Source organism: Cherax quadricarinatus, chromosome 1 (assembly GCF_038502225.1).
Source record: "Cherax quadricarinatus isolate ZL_2023a chromosome 1, ASM3850222v1, whole genome shotgun sequence".
NCBI lineage: Eukaryota > Metazoa > Arthropoda > Malacostraca > Decapoda > Parastacidae > Cherax > Cherax quadricarinatus.
The window spans coordinates 95,883,962-95,906,552 of record NC_091292.1 but is presented as its reverse complement, the minus strand read 5'-3'; the positions used below and the strand labels follow the sequence as shown (position 1 = coordinate 95,906,552).

At 40.7% G+C, this 22,591-nt stretch overlaps 1 protein-coding gene across 5 annotated transcripts in view; it reads left to right on the top strand.

The window, feature by feature from the left end:
• Positions 1–2,104: 2,104 nt before the first annotated feature.
• Positions 2,105–22,591, top strand: part of LOC128689722 (major facilitator superfamily domain-containing protein 6) — a 62,338-nt gene continuing 41,851 nt past the window's right edge. For 3 of the 5 annotated variants that reach the window (XR_011391975.1, XM_053778124.2, XM_053778157.2), the window contains exons 1-2: positions 3,180–3,308; positions 19,397–19,532. Coding sequence is in view for 4 of the 5 variants with exons in the window: in XM_053778124.2 (XP_053634099.2) it covers positions 19,469–19,532 (64 nt within the window). In the remaining variant the exon portion in view is untranslated. Of the gene's footprint in view, positions 2,200–3,179; positions 3,309–18,799; positions 18,889–19,396; positions 19,533–22,591 lie in introns of those variants that run through there. The other 2 variants (XM_053778141.2, XM_053778132.2) reach the window with 2 other exon arrangements.

Below are 22,591 nucleotides of genomic sequence, written 5' to 3'. Positions count from 1 at the left end.
GGTTTAAATCATATAATGACCGGCATTTTTTTTTTTTAACACAAATCAATCTTGCGGCTAAAAGCAGTTGCCTTACCTCATTTCATTTCAGAGACCCAGCCCCATCTAAACTTAACTACCACCCCAAGGATGTGACCTACACCAGCCGCCTAACACCCAGGTACCTACTTAGTGCTAGGTGAACAGGGACAGCAGGTTAGGTTAGGTAAGGTTCGTCAGGAAACAGGACAAATACAGGGACAGCAGGTGTAAGGAAACATGCCCAACGTTTCCATCCGTACCGGGGATCGAACACCGGAAACTCAGAGCAGAGTGCGCTACCGAGCCACGGGACACCCATTATGAGCGCCTTGAAAACCGTGTCGCTACTTGTATCCTTGACTCAAGATCACAGACTGTCCGTAGAAGAGCACTTGCCTCTCTTCATCTTTGTTGTGTGGTTGCTGAGATCACATGCATTCTAATCAGTAACTATACACTAACCTTTCTAATAAATTTTCCTTCAGTTATATTTTCAGTGTGTGAAACAATGATAGATATATTGTTAGAATGGGCATCAATATTACCTCATAATCCCCTAGGAATACAAGAGAGGCAGCAGGTCTGGCAGGTTTCTGGTGCAATGGCAGTGGAAGTAACAAGAGTCTTTGTATCATTGTCATGGAGAAGCCACATATCCACGGTGCATCCAACAATATAAGCAGACTCTTAGATGTCACTACAGCCAAGCTTCAGCTGGGATACAAGTATCCTTGGGAGGTTAATTGAATCAACACCACCAGATGCAGACCAAACAAATTGTAAACTTTGACAGATGGACAATTGTCACACCTTCCGTCATTATGTACTGGAATGCGATAAAATTAATGAATTCAGAGACAACTCACTCAGAAATGTTCAAGAAATGTGAAAGTACTATTTTATCCACAGTGGTATATTACAAACCATTCTGGAAAAATATCCTGACTTTGCTCATTGTAAACTAATAATTACCACTGTGTACTCACCTAGTTGACCTAGTTGTACTCACCTAGTTGAGGTTGCGGGGGTCGAGTCCGAGCTCCTGGCCCCGCCTCTTCACTGATCGCTACTAGGTCACTCTCCCTGAGCCGTGAGCTTTATCATACCTGTGTGTGTGTGTGTGTGTGTGTGTGTGTGTGTCCCCTCACCTAATTGTGGTTGCAGGTGTCGATTCATAGCTCCTAGCCGCCTTGAGATTTCCAGTCAAAGCACATCGTGTTCAAATTCCTGTTAAGGTCTTATATTTATTATTATTATTATTATTATTATTATTATTATTATATTAATAGTAGTAGTAGTTGTAGTGGTAGCAGTAAAAGTAATGATAATATATAAAAAAAACATGTGATGTAAAATAGTTTGCAACCATCCAAATCATATTCTATCATATTCCACTGCTTTAAATACATCAATTTAAGAGATGAAATTGTTTGTTTAGTAACAACTTCCTATTATGGAGTTATATTGAGACTGACTGATCAAATTACGTTCTCGAAGGTGATTTCGAATTGCATCCTCCATTACTGATTCCAATGACGATTTACATACCCATAGAATATTCTTGAACTCATACAATGAAATTCCTTTATTTGTAGCAAAAGTCTTGATTTCTAAGAGTGTAAGAAAAACCTTTGAAGTTTGGCAGCAGAGGAGAATACATGAACTATAAACAGTTTTCCGGGTACTTAAATGATATCAGCCTGATTAATTAAGTATTCCACGTTGACTGTCAGCGGAATGAAAGATATGCGGTCCCAAGGTCCTCACCTGTGTCAAGCATTTCCACCATGATGTGTTTGGAGTGCAAATAAAATCAGAGAACAAGCTAGCTTGTGCTAGAATACAAGTACATGTACTTGTAATACCCATTAGGATAACCTTTAACCTCAGTCAAGATGACCCTTAACCTCACTGCCAGGATGACACTCGACCTCACTGCCAGGATGACACTCGACCTCACTGCCAGGATGACACTCGACCTCACTGCCAGGACGACACTCGACCTCACTGCCAGGATGACACTCGACCTCACTGCCAGGACGACACTCGACCTCACTGCCAGGATGACACTCGACCTCACTGCCAGGATGACACTCGACCTCACTGCCAGGATGACACTCGACCTCACTGCCAGGATGACACTCGACCTCACTGCCAGGATGATACTCGACCTCACTGGTAAGATGACGCTCCATCTCAGTTTTGTTATTATTATTATTATTATTATTATTATTATTAGGAGCGCTAAACCCGTAGGGATTATACAGTACATGTGGGAGGGGAGGGGGGGATGGAAGGCTGAAATTCAGGCTGAATTCAGGACACTGGAGCACAGATTCAATTCCCTAGAATAAAAAGCCTAGATCATGAGCCCCCTCACTGTTATGATTACCTTCAACTTGACTGCCAGGATGACAGTCTCACTGTCAATATGACACTCAACCTCACTGTTAAAATGAGTGCTAACCTCACTCGCGAATACAAAGCTAGCAGAAAAACTAAATGTTAAAAAAAATGATAAAAAACTAAGTGTTAATAGCTACAATATCGTAGTCTACTAGGTTAAGCATGTATTGCATGTTAATGCAAAACTGAACGCATTTAAAATCTCTTACATTGTTACTGAGTAAAGAGAGATTTCTATAACTACTGAGGTTAAGTCGCACTGGGACCGACAAATTAACATTTATAACACCAGTTTAACTCAATGTGTGAATCCTGACAGGTATTGATTAAAAAAGAATACCAGTTGACCGCTATATTTCCCACCCTCCTATAGCTGATACTAAATTCATTACTCGCATTAGTAGGGATAATTAAACTGTCATGGTGTCATTAATATTGTTTGCACTGCCGCCGTCACACTGGCTTGCAACAGTGATGCTGGGAGCCATTATGGCGTCAGGGTGACGCAACTGGTTTTATATACATGTTTCCTGAGAACTGTAACTAACAAAATAATCTGAGAAACTAACTCGTGATGAGTAAACCGTCTTACTTTTTGGAAACAAGATTTCTCAACATGCAGATATATTTTCAAAAATCTACTCGCATCGATCTAGCCGGATCTCCGATATCTTTTTATTTTCCTGCAAATTAATAATTAGTGTTATTACCATTCAGACGAGAAACCATTGGTGTAAAGTTATAATGTGAGTAATGTTAGGGGCGGCAGTAGTACATGTTAAAAGCTAGACATGGCAACATACTAAGGCGCTACACGGGGACCATAAACCATTGCTGGCTCAGCCCTCGTCACCACCGCTGGATCAACTCTTATCCACAAGGTAGCCATTTTTTTCCCCTTTGTTGTGAAAGTCAGCTTATCTGAGTTGCGGGAACAGTGTTATCTTGGCCTGTTGTGTCGATGACCCGTGTTGTGCTTCACTATACATCTACAGTGCTTCTGTTATTGTGAATATTTTCAGGATCAAATCGGATCGGTGAACAGGTTTGGGCGAGTCGAGGGAAAACGGATGCAAGCTTAGGGGAAACTTGGGGTAACTGGAAATCATATTTTTTCCTAAATTATTAGTATGTTAACACTGAAATTTCTAATATATACGTATACTATATATATAATTTATATATATATATATATATATATATATATATATATAATATATATATATATATAATATATATATATATATATATTATATATATATATATATATATATATATATATATATATATATATATATATATATATATATATATATATATATATATATATATATATATATATATATATATATATATATATATATATATATATATATATATATATATATATATATATATATATATATATATAAAGTGCAACTAGGACAAAATACTGTACATGATACCCTTGTCAAGAACAGGAAATTTTCCATATCAGTGGGAGTAGCCACTGGCTTCTCCCAGCTGTCTTAGTCTGACTGGCGAGAATTATATTCGTTTGTCATATACAAACGTTAAAATTAAAAACGTTATTAAACCATCTGTATATCTAAACCTGAATAAAGGTTACCGTAACCGCAGGGAGTAGTATATTTCATTATATATATATATATATATATATATATATATATATATATATATATATATATATATATATATATATATATATATATATATATATACTTGATTAAATTTTTGCCCTATTTTATGTTTTAAAGATGTCAGGTTTGGCAACAGGTGTGTCTGGTGACATGGGACCAGTGACCCGGTCACATGATGACCCCTTCTCTGGTTCATCATCCACTGGCTTAACCAGCAGGATTTTCATCCCATTACAAAAAATCAATACATAGTGATCTAAGACATAAGAATATCATTGTTGGTTAGTTTATAGCTGGAATGCGGCCCCTTCGAGGGGGGTGGGGGGGACCTTGATGCTAAGTGCAGAGCTTATGATGAAAGAGATTGGAGCTACCCTCCCTTTCCTTGGATCAAAGCTGAATACTGGTACTTTCAGCGTCAAGCTTTACACAGTTTCTAATCACGAGATATTCTCAGTTTAAATTTAGTGTTAGGTTTGAGACCTGTCTAATACATGTGGATCATTAAGACCGTAATTCATCTGTACACTAAACATCATGATGGGTATGGGGTGCATAATAAACATATTAAACTAACACTAATCATGTGTGCTTAAATCTGTGTAACGGATTAAAGTAAACTTTGGGTGAGATAATGCATCTCATTGTGTATACTGTTTAAATAATTCACTCACTTGAACGTTCATGGCACCTCGACGAACTTAATGTAGCAAGGTCAAATTACTGTTACTATGCACTTAATTTGATTAATATGGTGTTTATTATTAATAGGTGGCCTTTATACTGCATAATTGTTTCACAAGTTAACTCTATTTTTTATCATATTTAAAAAAAAATAAGCAATATGTGATATGGTAATAATATTAAAATTAGAAAGACCTTTGTCAGTTTCAAGGACTTTTCTCATACACGCCCCTCAAGGAAGGTTCCTTGATGTTTGTGAGGGGCTCTTGATTTAGGAAATTGGATCTGTGCTCCAGTTCCCCGAATTAAGCCTGAATGCCTTCCACATCCCCCCCACGCGCTGTATAATCCTCCGGGTTTAGCGCTTCTCCTTGATTATAATAATAATAATAATTCTCATACACGAGGGTCAGCCAGAGATTTCTGAAGTTCACATCCTTTGTCAGTGTTTCGTGTAAACTTTCTGCTGATTCAACTTTGATGAATAAATTACTCACGGATCCCATGAAGGATTCACTCCATGACATGGCGCCAGTCCAACTTAACTGTAGTGAGAATACCGTTGATCGGACTATCACGCCTCTTATACTGTTGCTTTTATCCTAATTTATATATTATTGCTGAAGTGGAAGAACTGAGTAATAGGATTTTCATATATTCACGGGAAGCGCTAAGTCCGTAGGTCAGTATCCAGGTCTTGGGGGGACGGGAGGTCATCGGGTTCGATTCCGGGAGAGGGGAGGGGCTGGTCCAACTCCTTGGATCAAGAACCCCTTGCCAGCAGCAAGGAACTTCCCTCAAGGTGAATAAGAAATTCTAATACGTAATTACTAGTCTGACAAAATGCAAGAAATAAGAACATAAGAAAAAAGGAACACTGCAACAGGCCTACTGACCCATGCGGAGCAGGTCCATGTCCCCCCCCGGATAAGACCAAAGACCCCCACCTCCGGATTAGCCCAATGACCCACTCAGTCTGATCATCTCCACTCAAGGATGGAGCACTGCACCAGACCCAGCAGCACAAGCTAGTCAGGTCCAACTCACACCCACCCACACCCACTCATGTATTTATGTAACCTATTTTTAAAACTACACAACGTTTTAGCCTGAATAACTGTACTCGGGAGTTTGTTCCACTCATCCACAACTCTTACCAAACCAGTGCTTTCCTATATCCTTTCTGAATCTGAATATTTCCAACTTGACACCATTGCTGCGAGCCCTGTCTTGGCTGGAAATTTTCAGCACGCTATTTACATCCCCTTTATTTATTCCTGTTTTCCATTTATACACCTCGATCATATCCCCCCTAATTCTACGCCTTTTGAGAGAGTGCAGATTCAGGGCCCTCAGTCTATCCTCATATGGAAGATTTCTGATACATGGGATCATCTTTGTCATCCTCCTCTGTACGTTTTCCAGAGCATTTATATCCATTCTGTAATACGGTGACCAGAACTGAGCAGCATAGTCTAAATGAGGCCTAACCAAGGATATATAGAGTTGAAGAACAACCTGAGGACTTCTATTATTTATACTTCTAGATATAAAGCCAAGAATTCTGTTAGCTTTATTGCAAACACTAATGCACTGTTGTCTTGGTTTTAGATTACTGCTAACCAGAACTCCTAAATCCTTTTCGCAATCAGTAGTATTAAGATCTACATTATTTAGTTTATATGTGGCATGGTTATTTACCTGTCCAACATTTAGAACTTTGCATTTGTCAATATTAAACTGCATCTGCCACTTCTCCGACCATTGCATCAGTCTATTCAAATCATCCTGGAGTGCTCTAGTGTCCTCATTAGAATGAATTGGACGGCCTATTTTGGTGTCATCAGCAAATTTGCTTATGTCGCTATTTATTCCCTCATCTATGTCGTTTATGTAAATTGTGAACAACAACAGGCCCAACACTGACCCTTGAGGAACACCGCTTGTGACGTGCCCCCATTCTGATTTCTCCCCATTTATGCAAACTCTCTGCTGTCTATTTGTCAGCCATGCCTCTACCCAGGAAAAAAATTTCTCCTATTCCATGTGCCTTAAGTTTCCTCAACAGCCTCTGGTGAGGAACTCTATCGAAAGCCTTACTGAAGTCCATATACACAATATCATATTCATTACCATGATCTACCTCCTCAAACACCTTAGTGAAAAAAGTTGGTAAATTCGTAAGACAGGAACGCCCCTTTGTAAAACCGTGTTGAGATTCATTAATCAATCTATGCCTGTCAAGATGGCTACGAATTGCTTCGGCAATTATTGATTCCATAAATTTCCCCACTGTGGAGGTAAGGCTTATTGGTCTATAGTTCGAAGCCAAGGACCTGTCACCTGCCTTGTAAATAGGTATTACATTTGCCATTTTCCACTTATCAGGCACTATGCCAGTTTGTAGTGATATGTTATAAAGATTAGCCAAAGGTATGCTAAGTTCCTCTTTACATTCCTTTAACACCCTTGCAAACAGTTCATCAGGACCTGGGGATTTGTTAGGTTTTAGTTTCTCGATTTGTCTGAGGACCATGTCACTAGTTACCGCAATCGTACATAGTTTATTATCCTGTTCTACATAATCTATTATTTCAGGAATATCGCTAGTATTTTCCTGGGTGAAAACTGAGAGGAAGTAGGTATTTAGAATTTCACACATATCCTTATCACTGTCAGTGATCTGACCAGAGTTACTCTTAAGTGGGCCAATCTTGTCCCTAATCTTACTTCTGTATACCTGAAAGAACCCTTTTGGATGTCTTTGAATCCCTTGCGACCTTAGCCTCATAATCCCTTTTTGCTTTTCTTATTCCTTTCTTTATTTCTCTCTTTAATTTAATATATTGATTTCTTAACTGCCCATCCCCTCTTTTGATATGCCTATATATGCCTCTCTTTTGAACAATGAGATGTTTTAATCAATTGTTCATCCATTTGGGATAATTTTTGTTAGATCTAACTTCCCTACTTGGAACAAAAGTTGTCTGGGCAGCTAGAACTATGCTCTGAAAAACGTCATATTGGCAACCAAGATCACTTACCTGACCCATAATCAGGACATCCCAATTTAGCCCACCCAGGTAATTTTTCAGTCCCATGAAGTCGGCCAAGCGAAAATCTGGGACAGAGATTTGATTGCAGTTATCTGGGTAATTCCATGATATATTAAAACTAAGTGATTTGTGATCACTTTCCCCAAGCTCATCATTAACCTCAAGATTATTAATTAGTGAATCTTTGTTAAGATAAGATAAGATTTCGTTCGGATTTTTAACCCCGGAGGGTTAGCCACCCAGGATAACCCAAGAAAGTCAGTTCGTCATCGAGGACTGTCTAACTTATTTCCATTGGGGTCCTTAATCTTGTCCCCCAGGATGCGACCCACACCAGTCGACTAACACCCAGGTACCTATTTGCTGCTAGGTGAACAGGACAATAGGTGTAAGGAAACGTGTCGGAATTTCCACCCGCCGGGAATCGAACCCGGGCCCTCCGTGTGTGAAGCGGGAGCTTTAGCCACCAGACCACCGGGCCACTGTTGGCAAAAACCAAGTCAAGCAGATTGTTTCCTCTAGTAAGTTGGTTCTGTCACAACCTGTTCTAAAAAGCAATCCTGAACCGTATCAAGAAAGTCACGAGACTCAAGATTTCCTGTCACATTGTTCCAATCAATTTGTCTAAAGTTAAAATCTCCCATTATCACAACATTTTCATATCTAGATGCCTTATGAATTTCGTCCCATAACAGCTTACTGCCCTCCCTATCAAGGTTTGGGGGCCTGTAAATCACACCCAAAATTAATTTGTCATGTCCCTCGAGAAACTGTAGCCAAACAGATTCTGTGTTCGATGTTTCTAATCTTACATCTTGTCTAAGACAACAATTTAAATTTTCTCTGACATACATCGCCACTCCACCACCCTTCCTGCTGACCCTATCAGTGTGGAATAGTTTATAACCCTGTATGTTACTATGTCTAAGCAAGGAAGCCAATGATACTGACATTGAAAAATATGACTTGTCATTTGAGATTGTTGGGTTTTCTTATTATTCGTATCCGCATTCCTTGCTTTTTTTCGCATTTTATACTTATCATTTATTATTGTTTCATTAGAACCAGTTATGTTGTCATTATCACTGCAATATTTATTAATAGCACGAGGATGTACATGTTCTGGTGGTACGAGCAAGGAGCTTATGTACCAGTCACCTCAGACCAAGACCAGACCTTGTTTACCTAATACATCCATCACGCGAAATGGTTTGTTGTATTCAATTACGGTGGTTTGTTTGTTATATTCCATTACGCAAGATGGTGTATCTGTCATATTTCATCACACATGATGGCCTTTTTTCATCACATTGTTTTACTGGCGCGTGATTCAAGAAATTTAACTTGATCACCTTTTCCTTGGATCAAACCTAATTGTTTCCCATTCTCCAGGCGCTGTACGACGAATGCGACTAATAATGCGAGACTCAGTAGGATGATGAGGATAATGTCTAGTTCAAATTCAAATTTTAATTTTTATGTGGTACAAAAATGATAGTCACAAATTTATGAAGGGACCCCATCTCGAAAACAGTGAGAAATTCCAATGGATTTAACACCCATCAGCCAAACGTACTGAAAATTAACCACAATATAAAATATATTCTGGACAAATTTAAGTATAATAAACTTATTTGATTCTCGTTATCGTCGTATGTCAACCCTGATTCGAAATTAACATTGCTATGCAGTCTTCATACCGGTGAGCTCTAATGCATCTTGATGTCGACACAAATTCTGCAGAGGAGCATGTAGCCCTAGGACTGCGGGTTGATAACCCGCAGTCCTAGGGCTTGTTGGCTTTAATGGGTAATCCACTGTTCTTGTTCGTAGATGTAGTGAAGAATCGTGGATTTTTTTAGGTAAATCTGGTGGTATGGTCATCTACTTTATTTTTTCTTCAGAGTTAGTTTAATATCTTCATTATGCATCCCATATCCATCCTTTGGGCGGTAGTTAAAGGATTACAGAGGTACATAATGGGTCCAGGGACTGGGCCCCAAAGTTTTGATAGCTGAGCAAGTTGCAAAGGTAATGAATCACGTAAGTAACTTTACTTACTTATGTTTATACATGGGTACTGAAATGAACAAATTATAAAGTAATGAACAATTCACACGTCCACACCCGGTCACAATTGTAACGAGTTATCAGTGCAAATATTAATTGTTGGGTCACACAAATAGGTGAGTACACACACACACACACGAGCGTACATACATGAGCACACGCACTCACCCATGTATGAGTACACAAATACGCACACAGGCGCAGCGGCAGTATGAAAACGACATAGCATCGAAAGTCAAGTCTGACCCGAAACTGCTTTACAGCCACATCAGGAGGAAGACAACAGTCAAGGACCAGGAAATCAGGCTGAGGAAAGAAGGTGGGGAGCTTACGAGAAATGACCAATAAGTCTGTGAGAAGCTCAACATGAGATTTCAGGAAGTATTTACAGTGGAGGCTGAAGGGACACTGGGAAGACAAAACAGTGGAGTACATCACCAAGGGATATACCAACAATTGTTGGATGAATTACACAACTAAGGAGGTGGAGAAGCTCATAAGTGACCTTGATACCTCAAAGGCAGTGGGACCGGACATCTCTCTGTGGGTCCTTAGAGAGGGAGCAGAGACACTCTGTGTGCCACTAACCAAAATCTTCAGTACTTCCCTTGAAACTGGGCAACTACCTGAAGTATGGAAGAAGGCAAATGTAGTCCCCATCTTTAAGAAAGGAGGTAGAAATGAAGCACCAAATTTAGACCAGTGTCACTGACGTGTATAGTATGCAAAGTCATGGGGAAGATTATCAGGAGAGTGGTGGAGCACCTGGAGTGGAACAAGATTATAAACGACAACCAGCACGGATACATGGAAGGCAAATCCTGTGTCACAAACCTACTAGAGTTTTATGACAAGGTAACTGAAGTAAGAAATGAGAGGGAGGTGTGGGTTGATTGCATTTTCTTGGATTGCAAGAAGGCCTTCGACACAGTTCCTCACAAGAGATTAGTACAGAAGCTAGAGAAACAGGCACATATAACGGGAAGGGCACTATGGATCAGAGAATACCTAACAGGGAGGCAACAGTGAGTCATGGTCCGTGATGAGGTGTCAGTGGACGCCGGTGACGAGTGGGATCCCACAGGAGTCAGTCCTGGGACCACTGCTATTCTTGGTATATGTGAACGACATGACAGAAGGGATAGACTCAGAAGTGTCTCTGTTTGCAGATGATGTGAAGTTAATGAGGAGAATTAAATCAGATGCGGACCAGACAAGTCTACAAAGAGACCTGGACAGGCTGGATGCGTGGTCCAGCAACTGGCTCCTAGAATTTAACCCCGCCAAATGCAAAGTCATGAAGATCGGAGAAGACCGTAGACAGAGTATAGGATAGGAGGCCAAAGAATGCAAACCTCACTCAAGGAGAAAGATCTAGGAGTGAGTATAATACCGAGTACATCGCCAGAAGCACACATTAACCAGATAACTGCTGCGGCATATGGGCGCCTGGCAAACCTGAGAATAGCGTTCCGGTACCTCAGTAAGGAATTGTTCAAGACTTTATACACTGTGTACGTCAGGCCCATACTGGAGTACGCAGCATCAGTTTGGAACCCACACCTGGTCAAACACGTCAAGAAATTAGAGAGTGCAAAGGTTTGCAACAAGGCTGGTTCCAGAGCTAAGGGGAATGTCCTATGAAGAAAGGTTAAGGGAAATCGGTCTGAGGACACTGGAGGGTCAGGGGAGACATGATAACGACATACAAAATACTGCATGGAATGGACAAGGTGGACAGAGACAGGATGTTCCAGAGATGGGACAGAAACAAGGGGTCACAATTGGAAGCTGAAGACTCAGATGAGTCAAAGGGATGTTAGAAAGTATTTCTTCAGCCACAGAGTTGTTTGGAAGTGGAATAGTCTGGCAAGCGATGTAGTGGAGGCAGGAACTATACATAGTTTTAAGACGAGGTATGATAAAGTTCATGGAGCAGGGAGAGGGAGGACCCAGTAACGGTCATTGAAGATGCAGGGCCAGGAGCTGAGTCTCGACCCCTGAAACCACAATTAGATGAGTACACGCACACACACGTCATGTGGGGGTTCGATAACGTGGATTGGGTAAGAACACTCATGAAGGCTGGTTAGTACGTATAATTATAACTGAAAGTATGGGAAGCACCATCACCCGTCCTGCCTCTCTGCTGTCTAAGACTGACTCACGAACTGGGTCCTAAGGGTGAGCGGCATTCAAAACATGCTATGGTCAGCAGCAACATGAATAACAGTCAGTGATTCACGCAGACGGTTGGTAGTGAGTCATACTACTGATAACTGGAACTACTGGGAACGGATACTACTGAGACACACACACACACACACACACACACACACCTGGAGTTTACCTGGAGAGAGTTCCGGGGGTCAACGCCCCCGCGGCCCGGTCTGTGACCAGGCCTCCTGTTGGATCAGAGCCTGATCAACCAGGCTGTTGCTGCTGGCTGAACGCAAACCAACGTACGAGCCACAGCCCGGCTGATCCGGAACTGACTTTAGGTGCTTGTCCAGTGCCAGCTTGAAGACTACCAGGGGTCTGTTGGTAATCCCCCTTATGTGTGCTGGGAGGCAGTTGAACAGTCTCGGGCCCCTGACACTTATTGTATGGTCTCTTAACGTGCTAGTGACACCCCTGCTTTTCATTGGGGGGATGGTGCATCGTCTGCCAAGTCTTTTGCTTTCGTAGTGAGTGATTTTCGTGTGCAAGTTCGGTACTAGTCCCTCTAGGATTTTCCAGGTGTATATAATCATGTATCTCTCCCTCCTGCGTTCCAGGGAATACAGGTTTAGGAACCTCAAGCGCTCCCAGTAATTGAGGTGTTTTATCTCCGTTATGCGCGCCGTGAAAGTTCTCTGTACATTTTCTAGGTCGGCAATTTCACCTGCCTTGAAAGGTGCTGTTAGTGTGCAGCAATATTCCAGCCTAGATAGAACAAGTGACCTGAAGAGTGTCATCATGGGCTTGGCCTCCCTAGTTTTGAAGGTTCTCATTATCCATCCTGTCATTTTTCTAGCAGATGCGATTGATACAATGTGGTAATACTTTATTTACGATGAGCAAAGTCGGGGTATTTTTCCAGAATGGTCTGTAATATACCACTGTGGATAAAATATTTTGACATGAACATTTCTGTGTGAGTTATCTCTGAATTCATTAATTTTATCGCACTCCAGTACGTAATGACGCAGGGTGTGACAATAGTTCATCTGGCAAAGTTTTCATTTCGTTTGGTCTACATCTGGTGGTGGTGATTTAATTAACCTGCCAAAGATACTTGTAACCCAGCCGGAGCCGGGCGGTAGTGACATCCAAGAGTCTGCTTATTTTGTTGGATGCACCATAGACATGTGGCTCCTCCTGCATGATAGAATGATGGTAGACGGACTGACTTGTGTCAGTCTCCTTGAGTCTTAGGTCAATAAAATTCAGTTGAAGTTCTTTTCGTATTATTGTTCTCAAACTGCTACCTGACAAGCCAAGATTGTAATCTACCCCCTCTTTGAAAGCATACAACTTAGCCAGTTCATCAGTTCTATCGTACATCTGAAGACCAATGTGAGATGGAATCCACAGCATGTGCACTCTGACTCCACTGTCCACAATCTTACCATACCTGTGTCTGGCTTCTGACACAAGCATGCCACAATTTATACTTAATGAGTTGAGAGGATTTATAGATGACAGAGAATCATTTACAATTAGAGTGGTAACCTTAGATATATGGACACATTTGAGTGCAAGGAGTATGGCAAACAGTTCAGTTTGAAGGTTAGAGGCCCAGTTATTGATGCGTGTTCCAATTTCTTTATGAGAGCCATCACTCGGTATGACAACAGCAGCACTACCAGCTGCACCAGTGAATTGGTGAACAGAACCATCAACGTAAATAATTTGTGAGAGTGTGTGCTGTGTGACTAAGTTATCAGTACAGCTTAAGGCATCATGTTTGGCTTCAAGGCGAAGCTTTGGTTGTAATTTAAGAAGTAGTTTGGGGGGAAGTGGAGGGATGGTAGTTAGGAATGGGGTAATATTCCATAGAGCGGAGAAGTGCTGCTATTGCTTAACTTGGCATAGATCATGTATCTGATTCATGCGGAGGTCGATTCCAGTTTTTTCGATCAATCTGGAGGGGTGTCTTCAGAGATGTGAGAATCTTGATCTTCAGGTGGAGCTGTAGTGGGTGTGGAGGTGGTGGCAGGCTAGGCAGACTGAGTACCTATGGTTCCGTGGAGGATCTGTTGGGATGGTGATGTCTTCTGCGTTAAGGATTTTCAGTATTTCTGCTGATGGTGCACTGTCAGAAAAACTGAAGCTGGCAAAGTTGTTGAGGCGGAAGAGTTCATTTATCGCGGAGTTTAGGTTCCAGTGGATATGGCGTTTTGCACGTAGACGTAGATCATGCGAGATATGATCTTGGTGGCTGTGCCGGCTGGGAGTGTTGGTAGTAGAGACAGGCTGTGTTGCTAGAAGAATCTTCTTGGTGTCAGCCTGAGGTCCAGTGATGGCAGCATTGATTGGGGGTCTTTATAGTGTTGAGCTTCTTTTGGTCCTCAAACTTTTTCTTGTTAGCGATTTCCATCTTATATGGGCACTTGGCTGCAAGAATGTGTTGGTCATTCATTCAGTTGAGACATTTTGGCAGAGGTTGAGGTGCAGCCTTTGTGTCCATTGCAGCAGTTAGTGCAGTATCTCTTCTTTACTGGGCAGCCCTTGACGATGTGTGTATACTTGGAGAGGTTTCGGGGATCAACGCCCCCGCGGCCCAGTCTATGACTAGGCCTCTTGGTGGATCAGGGTCTGATCAACCAGGCTGTTACTGCTGGTCACAGTCAGACCGACGTACGAGCCACAGCCCGGCTGATCAGGTACTGACTTTAGGTGCCTGTCCAGCGCCTTCTTAAAAACATCCAGGAGTCATTTGGTATCCCTCTTATGTATGCTGGGAGGCAGGTGAACAGTCTTGGCTCCCCTGATACTTAATGTGTTGTCTCATAGCGTACTTGTGGCGCCCCTGCATTTCTCTGGGGGGATCTTGCATCTCCTGCCCAGTCTTGTTTTCGTAGTGAGTAATTTTCGTGTGCAAATTTGGGACTAGTGTTGAAATAGGAGTAATATGGTAATTCGATGGTATATCCCTGGCTCTGTGTTCCTGAGATTCACATGTTAATAGGAGATTCTTAGTTCATCGTTAAGTGCCTGTGATCCATTGAGATTTCAGTGTAACTGATTTTGAGCATCAATGTGGCGGTCGATTGTGGCCCAGTCATTTTGATTTTCAATGAGACATTTAGTCAACAGTTGATCGACTAGTAATATCACGACCAAGCCCCTTGGCAAACATCGATTTCTTGGCCCATAGAACTAGAGATGTTACTACAAAGCCAGGGTCCTTGAGTAAACATGTAGGAGAGATAGTGATCTTGTCGGCTTCGGCGTCATTGAAGAAGTTTGCGGTGAGTCCTGGAGTTTACCTGGAGAGAGTTCCGGGGGTCAACGCCCCCGCGGCCCGGTCTGTGACCAGGCCTCCTGGTGGATCAGAGCCTGATCAACCAGGCTGTTACTGCTGGCTGCACGCAAACCAACGTACGAGCCACAGCCCGGCTGGTCAGGAACCGACTTTAGGTGCTTGTCCAGTGCCAGCTTGAAGACTGCCAGGGGTCTGTTGGTAATCCCCCTTATGTATGCTGGGAGGCAGTTGAACAGTCTCGGGCCCCTGACACTTATTGTATGGTCTCTTAACGTGCTAGTGACACCCCTGCTTTTCATTGGGGGGATGTTGCATCGTCTGCCAAGTCTTTTGCTTTCGTAGTGAGTGATTTTCGTGTGCAAGTTCGGTACTAGTCCCTCTAGGATTTTCCAGGTGTATATAATCATGTATCTCTCCCGCCTGCGTTCCAGCGAATACAGGTTTAGGAACCTCAAGCTCTCCCAGTAATTGAGGTGTTTTATCTCCGTTATGCGCGCCGTGAAGGTTCTCTGTACATTTTCTAGGTCAGCAATTTCACCTGCCTTGAAAGGTGCTGTTAGTGTGCAGCAATATTCCAGCCTAGATAGAACAAGTGACCTGAAGAGTGTCATCATGGGCTTGGCCTCCCTAGTTTTGAAGGTTCTCATTATCCATCCTGTCATTTTTCTAGCAGATGCGATTGATACAATGTTATGGTCCTTGAAGGTGAGATCCTCCGACATGATCACTCCCAGGTCTTTGACGTTGGTGTTTCGCTCTATTTTGTGGCCAGAATTTGTTTTGTACTCTGATGAAGATTTAATTTCCTCGTGTTTACCATATCTGAGTAATTGAAATTTCTCATCGTTGAACTTCATATTGTTTTCTGCAGCCCACTGAAAGATTTGGTTGATGTCCGCCTGGAGCCTTGCAGTGTCTGCAATGGAGGACACTGTCATTTGGAACATAAACACATATGCAGTTTAATGTGATCCTTTATTGACAACGTTTCGCCCACACGGTGGGCTTTTTCAAGTTACACAGATCTACCTGGGGTGGAAGGTACGGGAGTATTTATAGTCAGGTTCAGAATGTTGAGGTCGAGCCCTCAATCCAGTTCACACTTGAAGAAGAAGTCGACAACACTCTTCCTTTCCTTGATGTTCTTCTCTGCAAAACTGACCATGAACTTCGTTTTAAAGTCTATCGAAAACCAACCAACCAAAACGATCTTCTCCACTTCTACTCTCACCACGACACCAAAACTAAACTTGGTGTAATTATAGGCTTCTTCCTGCGGGCACTCAGAATCTGCAGCAATGAGTTCCTTGAGGAAGAATGCACTATAATTGAACAAGTATTTTCTAAACTCCACTATCCTCGTCACTTCATCAGAGACTGCAGACGGCGGGCATTAAACATATTCAACACACCCAGAGAAGACACTGCCGAGAAGAGATACATAGTCCTCCCCACCAACTCCATTGCCAAACATATTTCCAACATCTTTTCCAATACATCATTCCAAGTATCTACCTCCACAACCACGACCATCAAGGACATATTTCAGAACACCAATACGCAAGCAGGACTGACGATACAAGGAATGCCTGTGTACAACATTGCAATTCACACAACCATTTAATTAACTACAGAAACTCAAGACTTATCGCCACAGAAAACAACACTCAATACCGAAGAATCCTGGAATCATCGCTTATCTCTATAACCAACAATTTCAACCAGAACAATGGCTTCTATAACATAGCTGAACCACTTGCCAAGAAACTTCTTCATCGCTGTCCCACATAAGAACATAGAACATTGCAGAAGGTCTACTCACAACTTGTCCAATACCCCTGCCAAGCTACCCCACCTGGTAGATCATCAGATGCAACATTCTCCACCTGACCTCAACATTCTGAACCTGACTATAAATACTCCAGTACCTTCCACCCCAGGTAGATCTGTGTGTGACTTGAAAAAGCCCACTGTGTGGGCGAAACGTTGTCAATAAAGGATCACATTAAACTGCATAAGTGAACATCAAAATGGTATACAATACCGACAGGTTGTTAGGTAAGACACATATGCCTACTGTGTAGGCGAAACGTTTCGGAATAAAGTTGTCTAACTGTTGCATATGTGTCTTACCTAACTGCATATGTGTTTATGTTTCCAGTGTGTCGGTATTTTATACCATTTATTTTCACGGTGAGTCCTTGGAAGTGAAGAGGTTGTGCCAACATCTTGAAGACTAAGGCCTAGTTGCACTGTCAAGGCATGTACCACCTGTGTGGTGTGAAGTATGTAAATTATGTTAGTGATAATGCCTCTTTGTCGAGGAGTAGTCAGTAAGCAGATGTATATATGTACAATTTTACACAATTTTGGGTGATTACAATTGTCTAAGACAGTAACATGTGCTTAAATTACTCAAGATAACCAAAAAAAAAAAAAAAAGGTCAGAATGCCTTATTTTCATTATCGTAAGCTTAGCCATTTCTTATGCATATTGTTAGTTTGAAAGATGTTAAATAGTCCTATATTTTGGCTTGAATGCCACCTCAGAGACAATCTACAGTTAGCATCGCGTGCCAAGTCAATTACTGTTAACGTAGAGAGTTAGTTTAATATGTTTATTATGCACCCCATACCCATCCTGTGGGCGGTAGTCAAAAGATTACAGAGGTACATAATTGGTCCAGGGACTGGACTCCAAAGTTTTGATAGCTGAGCAAGTTACAGAGGTAATGAACTCACAATTTACAAAGGTAATGAACTCACAATTTACAAAGGTAATGAACTCCAGGTAGGTCTGGTCACAATCATGACAAGTTACAAAGGTATTTACAGATTACAGAGGTACGTAATGGGTCCAGGGACTGGGCCCCCAAAGTTGTGATAGCTGAACTAGGTACAAAGGTAATGAATTCTGTAGAATGGTTACTTACGTTTATACATGGCTACAATCATGAACAAATTATAGAGTAATGAGCAATTCACACTTCCACACCCGGTCACAACTGTAATGAGTTATTGGTGCAAATATTGATTGTTGAACAAGACGTAGAGACACACCAGTTCCATTTCTACCGATAACGAAGTTACGTTAGTTTACGTTAGCTTATATTGTTTATAAGTTACATTATGTTAGGTTTTCTCCACTTGCACAAAATAAAACCATTTATGTAGCAGAACCCACTTAATATTGGAAATCTTCAGCTATAATTTATTCTTAAAATATGCCAGTATTCAGTTATTACTTTAGGCCTAGTATCAGTAAAGTCAGGAATAAATAGTAGTATGTCATTGATGTCAGCTAGGACTGTATACGTTGTACATATAGAAATAAATATTATTATTATTATTATTATTATTATTATTATTATTATTATTATTATTATTATTATTATTATTATTATTATTATTATTATTATTATGAGACATGTCTCGCCAAATAGTGGGGTTCCATTGGTCCTCAGGTGTAAGTTGAACATTCTAACCACTGCGCAGTGAGAATATAAAGTATCCACACTAAATGTTAACTCGTTGTACCTAGGTAACTTGTTGAATGTATACTTCTCTCGTGTCCATTATCAGCATGATTTGAGCTGTGTAATATTAGTGATATAATAGTTTTTTTTTTTCTACAAGTACATGTACAAGGTATACAGGCTTGGCTGACATCTCTGACTTCCAGATTTCTGCTCATCTTTGTGATATTTGCATTGCTATTGTTATCCAAAGCATGTTGTGGGAAGCAAGTGCACATATAGAAAGGATGCATGTGTGCTATGGTTTTCTCCCCTACTCAGCACTTAAGATTGAAACACTGCACTATTTTGTAATATATTCATTTAGAATTTAAAACTTGTGTTATGGTTTACAGTAATACTCTTCCACACAGATAAATTTGTTTAAACTTTATTCATAATTTTATTCAAGTTTGTACCAGTGCTATACCTTCTGTTTGACAATTTATGATGTATGTTGATGAGATGCAGTTATGACTAGTATACTAACAGCCACTTTTGACAAATTAATTCAACAGTGCAATATGGTTGCAGAAACTGGTGTTTGTTGGTGGCTCTAGTGAGAGGCTCCTCAACAGTGAATGATTCTCTCCTCAAGATTGGGGCATGATTTTCAACATTAATAAGGACCTTCTTCCACTCAAGATCCATTATTTCCTGAAATATGGAGGTACACTAGTTTTGTTTAAATACTGTTTTGTGTATGTGTGTGCATGTAGTAACCATTTTTTTTTTTTGCTGCATGTGTTTAGTAAAATGATTAAAACTTTTGCTTGTTGTTATCTTGCTTACACATAAATTTCTAGTACGGTAGTTGTAGCATACATGACCTCTGATATCATTCCAGCTTTCAACGATTGTATGAAAATTCTTGCTTTTCTGTGTGTGCTACTTTTTGTGTAATATACACCCTCTCTATTGTTGGTACAAAGAAACTTCAATTTTCCCTTATATCCTTTTATGATTTTTTTTTTTTTTGTTGAAATGATGTCAGTTTCTCAAATGTGTTTCACCACACCACAGCTGCAATTGCCAATTTTGGTCTAACATACACAATATTATCCTGACGTCAAATGACTTTGAAAAGGCGATAAATGACATGCCTATGCACTCTGCCCCCAGGCCCAGACTCGTGGAACTGTGTTCATCAAGAACTGCAAGAAGCCCCTTTCATGTGCTTTTAACATCCTATGGAGAGGGAGCATGGACACTGGGGTTGTTCCACAGCTGCTAAAAACAACAGACATAGTCCCACTCTACAAAGGGGGCAGTAAAGCAATAGCAAAGAACTTCAGACCCATTGTGTTAACATCCCATATCATAAAAATCTTTGAAAGGGTTCTAAGAAGCAAGATCGCCACCCATCTCCATACCTATCAGTTACACAACCCAGGACAACTTGGGTTTAGAGCAGGTCGATCCTGTCTGTCCCAACTACTGGACCACTATGACAAGGTCCTGGATAATCTAGAAGACAAACAAAATGCTGATGTAGTACTGTATACACAGACTTTGCAAAAACCTTTGACAAGTGTGACCATGGTGTAATAGCACACAAAATGTGTGATAAAGAAATAATAGGAGAAATTGGTAGATGGATCTATAATTTCCTAAAAAATAGAACACACAGAGTAAAGTCTGAGGCAGCTACAGTGAAAAGCTCGTTTCACAAGGTACAGTACTCTCTCCCATCCTGTTCCTCATCCTCATATCTGACATAGACAGGGATGTAAGCCAAAGTGCTGTGTCTTCCTTTGCAGATGACACTCGAATTTGCATGACAGTGTCCTCCATTGAAGACACTGCAAGACTCCAGGCGGATGTCAACCAAATCTTTAAATGGGCTGCAGAAAACAACATGAAGTTCAATGATGAGAAATTTCAATTACTCAGATATGGAAAACATGAGGAAATTAAAACTATATTGGAATATAAAACAAATTCCAACCACACAATAGAACAAAAAACTAATGTAAAAGACCTGGGAGTGATCATGTCAGAGGATCTCACCTTCAAAGACCATAACAGTGTATCAATCACATCTGCTAGAAAAATGACAGGATGGATAATGAGAACCTTCAAAATTAGGGATGCCAAGCCCATGATGACACACTTCAGATCGCTTGTTCTATCTAGGCTGAAATATTGCTGCACACTAACAGCACCTTTCAAGGCAGGTGAAATTACTGACCTAGAAAATGTACAGAGAACCTTCACGGCGCGCATAACGGAGATAAAACGCCTCAATTACTGGGAACGCTTTAAGTTCCTCAACCTGTACTCTCTAGAATGCAGGCGGGAGAGATACATGATTATATACACTTGGAAAATCCTAGAGGGATTAGTACCAAACTTGCACACGAAAATCACTCCCTATGAAAGAAAGAGATTTGGCAGACAATGCAACATCCCCCAATGAAAGTAGGGATGCCACTAGCACGATAAGAGACAACACAATAAGAGTGTCAGGGGCCCAAGACTGTTCAACTGCCTCCCAGCATACATAAGGGGGATTACCAATAGACCCCTGGCTGTCTTCAAGAAGGCGCTGGACAGGCACCTAAAGTCAATACCTCACCAGCTGGGCTATGGTTCATACATCAGGTTGTGTGCAGCCAACAGTAATAGCCTGGTTAATCAGGCCCTGATCCACCGCGAGGCCTGGTCACAGACTGGGCCATGGGGGCATCGACCCCCGAAACCCGTTGTATACTCCATGTATTATGAAGACATTATTCAATATTTTACCATTCATCAGAGAAAGTGCTGATTCTTATAGGATCCCACAGGTATACTGTCACACAAGAACATTCTTTTTTAATTACATTTTGCATTTATGTATTATATAAATTCAAGAACTGTAAATACAGTGGTACCTCGGGATATGAAGAGCTCAAAACTCAAACATTTATGTAAGTGCTTTTGTAAGTGTATTTTTGGGGGCCTGAAACGGATTACTCTGGTTTGCATTATTCCTTATGGGAACAAATTCGTTCAGTATCTGCACTCGAACAGCCTTCTGGAACGAAAAAAATTTGTATCCCAAGGTACCACTGTACTGGCTGTCCACCCATTCTGTTCATATATAATTTATGTGACTTATCATAGTAGCTCAGTACATTGAAAATAGATAATTTTGCTGATCTCAAACAACAGTTTTACAGTTATGATTGTAAGTTTTTGCTACAGATGGTTCTTATTTTCTGCTTTTATCTAGTAGTTTTCAAGTTTTGTAATTTTGGTAATCAAGAGTGTACAACTTTGTTCTTCTGCACACTTCCTTCAGCCCTCAAAGGCTAATTATCTATTTCTACTGACTTAGTACACTGTTTTTATTAATCTCAGCTTTTATATTTTATTTCTGATTACAATGGCCAACAGTGGTTTCAGTTCATGTTCAAAAACATATTTCTGATTAATTTTGAGTTGCTGAATCCAAATCTTAACTAAGTTTTGCTCCAAAAGTTATAGTTTCTGTGAAATAGAACCCCCACTTGAATTGTCTCTTCAAGAAAACATGGTTTTCCAGCACCTCATATTTAACCATTCCCTCATATTTGCTCTGTCTCATTTTTTGGGATGATCTATTTAATACCATTGCTGTATACATATATACAGCTCTTGAGATTGATCCCTTTCAGTGTTGCAGTTCATTTAATCTAATTCTATTTTAGATCTGCTTACTTTACTATTTTGTAATTAAGCTTATCTTGCTTGAATTTATCTTTC